Consider the following 7,652-nt stretch of genomic DNA (forward strand, 5'->3'; position numbering starts at 1 on the left):
TCATCTCCTTTACTCGTGACTTATGAGCAGCTCATCCAAGAGAGAGCAAATGGATGATGCCGTGGGGCTGTCATGGGAGGCGCGGTGCGCGGGGCTAGCCTTCTTCAGCCTGTCCATCTTCTTGGTGGCCCTCACCGCGGTGCTCCTGCTCGTCCGCCGGTGGCCCAACCCCTGGTGCGGCTGCCACGTGTGCCGGGCTTACCTCACGGGGTCCTGGGCCAAGGACTTCACCAACCTCGCCGACTGGTACGCGCACCTGCTGCGCGAGTCGCCGACAGGCACCGTCCACTTCCACGTCCTCGGCTGCACCGTCACCGCCAACCCTGCCAACGTCGAGTACATGCTCAAGACCCGCTTCGACAACTTCCCCAAGGGCAAGCGCTTCGCCGCGCTCCTCGGCGACCTCCTTGGCGGCGGCATCTTCAACGTCGACGGCGACGCCTGGCGCCACCAGCGCAAGATGGCCAGCCTCGAGCTCGGCAGCGTCACCGTGCGCTCCTACGCCTACAAGATCGTAGCCCAGGAGGTGGAGGCCCGCCTCCTGCCGGTCCTGGCCGACGCCGCCGACAAGGGCAAGGTGATCGACCTCCAGGACGTGTTCCGGCGGTTCGCCTTCGACACCGTCTGCAAGATCTCCTTCGGGCTTGACCCAGGCTGCCTCGACCTCGACATGCCCATGTCCGACCTAGCCAACGCGTTCGACACCGCCTCGCGGCTCTGCGCCATGCGGGGCGCCGCGGCCTCGCCGTTGGTGTGGAAGATGAAGCGGATGCTCAACATTGGGTCAGAGAGGGAGCTTAAGAAGGCCATCAAGCTCGTCGACGACCTCGCGTCGGCCATGATTCTGCAGCGGCGGAGTCTGGGTTTTGACAACAGCCACGACCTTCTGTCCCGCTTCATGGCCTCGGACGTCGCCATGGACGACAAGTATCTCCGCAACATCGTGGTCAGCTTCCTCCTCGCCGGGCGGGATACGGTTGCCTCGGCGCTTACAACGCTTTTCATCCCGAAAATATAAAATAGCACAGCTGCACCCTGGCCCTCTCTATCTAACCATCCATTCTGCGTATCGCAATTCGTGCAAACACATTTTTCTTTTTTGTTTCTCTCATATAAAACATATTTTGAAGTTCAAACCTTTGCAGCGTAGCAAAGTTTTCTATCTAGAATCTAGGATAAATCTTTCAGATTTTTTTGTCAAATATAAATATACAAAAAATGATTTTTTAATCTAAAAAATCATTTTTTGTATATTTATGTTTGACAAAAAATTCTGAAAGATTTATCCTAGATTCTAGATGGAAAGCTTTGCCACGCTGCAAAGGTTTGAACTTCAAGACATCTTTTATGTGAGAGAAACAAAAAAAAGAAATTTTCATACGAAAAGTTAGTTGTGTTGCACAGATCTTAAAGCAATATTGGACAACCAGGATACCAGGGCCGGGGTGCAGCTGTTCTAAAAATCCACGTCCCTCTTCATCCACTTGCACAAGAACCCTGAGGTCGCGGCCGCCATTCGCGGAGAGGCCGGCAGCGACAAGCCGTCCACCTACGAGCACCTGATGAGCCTGCAGTATACCCACGCGGTGCTGTTCGAGAACATGCGGCTGTTCCCGCCGGTGCAGTTCGACTCCAAGTTCTGCGCTGCCGCGGACGTGCTCCCGGACGGCACCTACGTGGAGGGCGAGTCACGCGTGATGTACCACCCGTACGCCATGGGACGCATGCCCAGCATCTGGGGCGCCGACTACGAGGCGTTCCGCCCCGACCGGTGGCTCACCGGACCCGGCGGTTCGTTCGCGCCGGCGAGCCTGTACAAGTACCCGGTGTTCCAGGCCGTCCTCCGTGTGTGCCTTGGCAAGGAGCTCGCCATAACTGAGATGAAGGCGGTCGGCGTGGCCGTGGTGAGGGCGTTCGACGTGGAGGTGGTCGGAGAGAACGGCCGTAGTGGCTGGGCGCCGACGTTTGTGCCGGGGCTCACGGCGTCCATCAGCGGCGGCCTCCCAGTGAGGATCATCAAACGCACTTTGACTCCGAATTCAGGATTCACATAATATACATGATCTTTTGGTTAAAGATAACAGGTTTGCTATTTCACATCTAGATGTGAAATAATATCTCACATCTAAGTCCTTTATCATTGGATTTTTGTCTTTAAAATTCGTGCAACGGAGATCTCGTGCTTGTCCCGCATCACGCTTTCTTGTCTCGCCCGTCCGCCCTTTTCTACGACGCGGAGATGGGTGGGCTGTTTTCCTTTCCCGCACCAAGTCGATTTCTGTAGTTTTTTAAGGGGGATTTCTGTAGTTTGTTTGTTTGCTAGCCCGTTTATTTGTTTTTTCTTGTGTGTTTTATGGGCTGATGGATCGTGCATGCATTTTGTGATGGATGGATAGATCGCATCATCATGTCCACACGGCCAGATACATTTTTCTTTTTGCATTTTGTATTTTCTAAAATGTGTGACGGGGAGAAGATGGAAGGGAATGCTGGGCGTGCTGTCGTTTCTTTTTCTTTTTTTTCCTTGAATGTTTTTTGTATTTTCTACATATTTTAATGTGTGTTTTTGATAAGAATTATCATCTAGTTGTTTTTATTTTTCTTTCTTTTCTCTATTGTCTCTATTTGGTTTTCCATTTTCTTTGACCTTTTTATTTTACGGGGTTGCTATAGATGTGAAATAGTGCCTTACATCTAAGTGCATTATTGTAGGATAAAACTTTGCTATAAAGTTGTTTGGTTTTCATTTGTTTGGTTTTTCCTAATTTGTTTATTTATTTATTTTATTTTGGTTCTTAAACTTTTGTTTTTTATTTTATTTATTTATTTGGTCTTTTTAATCCATGTTTTTTTAAAATTTTATAAATTTTTAAATTCATCGGTTAATTTATTTCCTGTAATTTTCATGAAAGTGCTGTCTCTACATTCCACCTCGTTTGTTGTTGTTTGTTTTATTACGCTTCATGTTGTTGTCTAGGCCTGTTCGGCTCCGCTTTTGGCAGCCCTCGACTCGCAACTGAGGCCTGACCTTTTTTGTCCAAGTTGCAAGTACGCCCTCGACTCGCAACTGGAGCCCACCGTTTCTTGTCCGAGTTGCTAGGCCACTCTCGTCTCGCAACTGGAACTCGACCTTTTTTTTCAAGTTGCAAGTCCATCGTCGACTCGCAACTGGTTCTGATTTTTTTTTCTAGTTTCAAGTGCAGCTTCGACTCGCAATTGAGTCATGAACTTTTTTGTTTTAGTTGCAATACCCACCTCGACTTGTAACTAGGACATGACTTTTTTTGTCCCAGTTGTAAGTCCACCCTCAACTCGCAATTGGGGTCCAACATTATTTGTCCGAGTTCCAAGTTCACCCTCGAGTCGCAACTGGGCCATGGCCTTTTTTTCCCGGTTGCAATTGCACTCTCGACTCGCAACCTGGCCTTGACACTTTTGGTCCTAATTGCAAGTATACCCTTGACTCGCGATAGGGCTCCAGCCTTTTTTGTCCCAGTTGAAAGTCTATCCTCAATTCTTAACTAGGCCTCAATCATTTTTGTGCTAGTTGCAAGTTCACTCTCGACATAAATGGGGGTAGACCTTTTTTCTCAAGTTGCAAAGCCACCCTCGATTCGCAACTCAGGCCTGACCTTTTTTGTCCCAGTTGCAAGTATGCCTTCGACTCGCAACTAGGGCCCGACCTTTTTTTGTATGGGTTGCAAGTCCACCCTCGACTCGCAACTGGAACCCGACCTTTTTTTCTAGTTGCAAGTCCATCTCGACTCGCAACTGGGTCCGTTTTTTTTCAGTTGCAAGTACACATCCGACTCGCAATTGAGGCTCGAACTTTTTTGTTTTAGGTGCAACACCCCCCTCGACTTGTAACTAGGACATGACATTTTTTGTGCCATTTGCAAGTCTACCCTCAACTCGCAGTTGGGGTCCAACCTTTTTTGTCTGAGTTCGAAGTTCACCCTCGAGTCGCAACTGGGCCCTGGCCTTTTTTCCCGATTGCAATTGCACTCTCGACTCGCAACCGGGTCTTGGGCCTTTTTTGTCCTAGTTGAAAGTCCATCCTCGATTCTTAACTGGGCCTCAATCATTTTTGTCCTAGTTGCAAGTTTACTCTCGACACAAATGGGGGTAGATCTTTTTTCCCAAGTTGCAAAGCCACCCTCGACTCGCAACTGGTGACCAACTTTTTTTGTCTGAGTTACAAGTTCACCTTTACTCGCAACTAGGGCCCAACCATTTTTGTCCGAGTTGCAAGTCCACCCTCGACTCGCAACTGAGCCCAACCTTTTTGTGTCCGAGTTGCAAGTCCATCCTTTATTCGCAACTAGGGCCCGACCTTTTTTTGTCCGAGTTGCAAGTCCACCCTCAACTTGCAACTGGGGCCCAACCTTTTGTGTCCGAGTTGCAAGTCCAGCCTTGACTCACAACTAGGGCTCAACCTCTTTTGTTTTCACATCCACACTCGACTCGCAATTGGGGCCCGAACTTTTTTAGTCCCAATTTGGATTCCACCCACGATTCACAACTGGGACCTAATCTTTTGTCTCAGTTGCAATTCCACCATTGACTCATAATTGGAGCTTGACCTTTTCTTTTCTCAGTTGCAATTCCACCCCTTGACTCGCAATTAGGGCCCAACCTTTTTGGTCCCAGTTGCAAGTCCAAACTCGACTCGCAACTAGGGTCCGACCTTTTTTATTCCCAATTGAGAGTCCACCCTCGACTTGCCACTAGGGGTCCGACTTTTTTTGTCCTAGCTGCAAGTCCACCCTGGTCAGCGAACAAACTACAGATGAGCCGGCCCAAGTAGTTAGGATACGTTTTTTGTTTTGTTTTCTTCATGTTTTTTATTTTTTATTTATCATTTTCTTCAATGTTTTTGCTCTCCTTTTATTTTTTTCTATTTTTCAAAAAATTATCTCATTTTTATGATTCTTTTTTCTTTTTTCATAAATTCACAAGTTTGAAATATCTAAATTTGTTCATTTTTATAAAATTGTTCATGTTTATGATTTAGAAAAAAATCAAAATGTGTTCATTTTTTGTTCTCTTCTTATTTATCTGTTTACTCTATTTGGTTTTCTCGTTTCTTTTGATTTTTTCCTGTGCTTTTAGTTCAATGTATATAAAAAAGTTTGCTTTTAGTTTGTCGTATATAAAAAAGTTCACGGTATATCAAAATAGAATGTTCACCGTATATTGCAAAAAAAATGTGTGTATTCAAAAAGTGATCATCATATATTAATGGATTGTTCACCGCAATTAGAATTTTTTTGGTATTCGTTAACATTTTTCATAATTTGAAAAATATGTAAATTCATGAACATGTTTTTTGAAATATGTTTTGACCAAACTTTGTTCCTTACAGAAAATTAATTACAAAATAATAAGAGTGGAAAACGCAGCTAGTGACCACTGACCAGATCTGATGCTGACCGAGTTAGTAAATGTTCGCGTCTGTGGTTACACAAGAACAATCCTTACTTATAGTGGCTATAAAAGTGCGTGTAGAGGAGTAGGAGGTTGGAAGTTCGACACTTGGCGCGTGCGCCATATTGTTTTGGGTGTTTTTTTTCGAAAACTGAGCCGGATAGAAAGCCAACAAATAATAAAACAACAGCTTGGCTGGACAAATAAAAAAATGGCAACATCTTATATGTGAGATATCTCACATCTAGATGTGACATAGACAGACCCGAAAGATAAAGATGGTCCAAATTGATATGAGCACTTAATTTGAAGGGATCTAAGGGCATCTCCAATATTCACTCGCAAATTTGATCCGGCATCAGTCAATGGACGGTTAGACTAGTCCACAGGCACTGACGCCGGAGGCCATCATTCAACGATGTCCGCATACATTTCAACCAGTGTTAGAATTAACCGGACAAAATTTATGTAAACCGGCCGGGATTTCATAAACTGAGCCGGATAGAAAGCCAACAAATAATAAAACAACAGCTTGGCTGGACAAATAAAAAAATGGCAACATCTTAGATGTGAGATATCTCACATCTAGATGTGACATAGACAGACCCGAAAGATAAAGATGGTCCAAATTGATATGAGCACTTAATTTGAAGGGATCTAAGGGCATCTCCAATATTCACTCGCAAATTTGATCCGGCATCAGTCAATGGACGGTTAGACTAGTCCACAGGCACTGACGCCGGAGGCCATCATTCAACGATGTCCGCATACATTTCAACCAGTGTTAGAATTAACCGGACAAAATTTATGTAAACCGGCCGGGATTTCATAAACCAAAAGAGATTCATGCAAACACAACGTATTTTTATTACATTTCAAACATTTAGAAGAAGAAAAACCGTTCTGACCCTAAACCAATCTTATGGCGGTGGTCGGCGTCCAAGCCCTTGTTGTTCCCTTCCTGGGACCGCCTCCTCCATCCGCTTCCTCCATGAGCACCGGCGATAAGACCGATGAAGTGAAGCTCCGGTATCCTGCGAGGAAGAGTAGAACATGTGATACAGACCGGCCCACGTGGAACACAAGGCCCGCCTCTCATGCCCTACTCGTTCTCGGAGGAGTCTGCACCTTGTCCGTCGCTGGTGGACGTGAGGTCCACGATGAAATGGCGGCGCCGGTGCTGTAGTTGTCCCACCAGGTCGCCTGAAAGTTTGTCGTTGATATTTAGGAGGCATAGTTGACGTTGTTCTCATTCGTGATCGCCTGCAACTACGCCTCCACGGCGGCCTCTTCCAGGCAAGCGACAACTTGAACGTTGGTTTCCTCGTAGATCGCACGCTGCTCCACGACAAAGTTAGGGTTCGTCGTGGCCATGACTGTCATGGCCTCCTTGTTAACGTGGTCGCTGTCAATTTGGCTAGAGTGGACTCCTTGTTAACGAGCTCGCTGTCAATACAGCCAAACAGAAACGGTATGGTAGAGCCGGCTCGCTGTATTGCGGGATCGCTAGTCTTTTTCTGTGAAAGGGGATCGCTAGTCTTTTTAAGCCGACGATACAGTGCCCATGACCTTGAGCCGCTAAAGTCATCGGGACTGAGTCGCTTACACTGCGTGGTATTGAGCTGGCCCAGTTGGAAGGTGAATTCTGTTAAGGCCCAGCACCTCGCCACATTTTTTTTTTGAGAAACTCGCTTTTTTTTAGGAACTCGCATTTTTTTGATTGGACATTATTTTATGAGTACAGGTCGGAAATCAGTTTTTCTTAATCCAGCAATACCAACAGTCAATTTGCCAATTGATTTCCCCTGCCGCTCCTTCATAGTACACGTCCTTTTTTTTGGCGACGGTAAAAGAAATTTATTCCAAGATCGCAGGGTTACAATGAAGAGGCAAAAGTTCCTCCACACATGATGAACCACTACCAAGCCATACAATAGTAGTGTTCTCCGTACGACTGTACAAAGCCAATCGATCTGCTATCCTATTTTGTTCAAGCTTAGTTTTCGATGGAATCTCAGCCACTAGGTGTCCATATGCACAGTAGGTAAGGCTATCCCGAGTGTAGCTAATCTGCACCCGGGCTCATTTGCACCCACGCTTAGAAAAAAATTCAAAAAAAATACTAGAAAAATTCAAAAAATTCCATTTTTTTGTGGTGGTAGATAATTTGACCCGTGAGGTGCGCCCCAAAATTCAACTCATTTGAGCATCTGAGCAGCTCTCGG

At 46.1% G+C, this 7,652-nt stretch overlaps 1 protein-coding gene across 1 annotated transcript; it reads left to right on the forward strand.

Annotated features, from left to right (window-relative positions):
• Window positions 1-2,291, forward strand: LOC123042554 (cytochrome P450 94C1-like). The gene is made up of 2 exons (XM_044464985.1): window positions 1-995; window positions 1,471-2,291. The coding sequence occupies exons 1-2, from the start codon at window positions 23-25 to the stop codon at window positions 2,052-2,054; spliced, it is 1,557 nt and encodes a 518-aa protein (XP_044320920.1). The 5' UTR covers window positions 1-22; the 3' UTR covers window positions 2,055-2,291.
• Window positions 2,292-7,652: the final 5,361 nt, after the last annotated feature.

Source organism: Triticum aestivum, chromosome 2B, assembly GCF_018294505.1.
Source record: "Triticum aestivum cultivar Chinese Spring chromosome 2B, IWGSC CS RefSeq v2.1, whole genome shotgun sequence".
NCBI lineage: Eukaryota > Viridiplantae > Streptophyta > Magnoliopsida > Poales > Poaceae > Triticum > Triticum aestivum.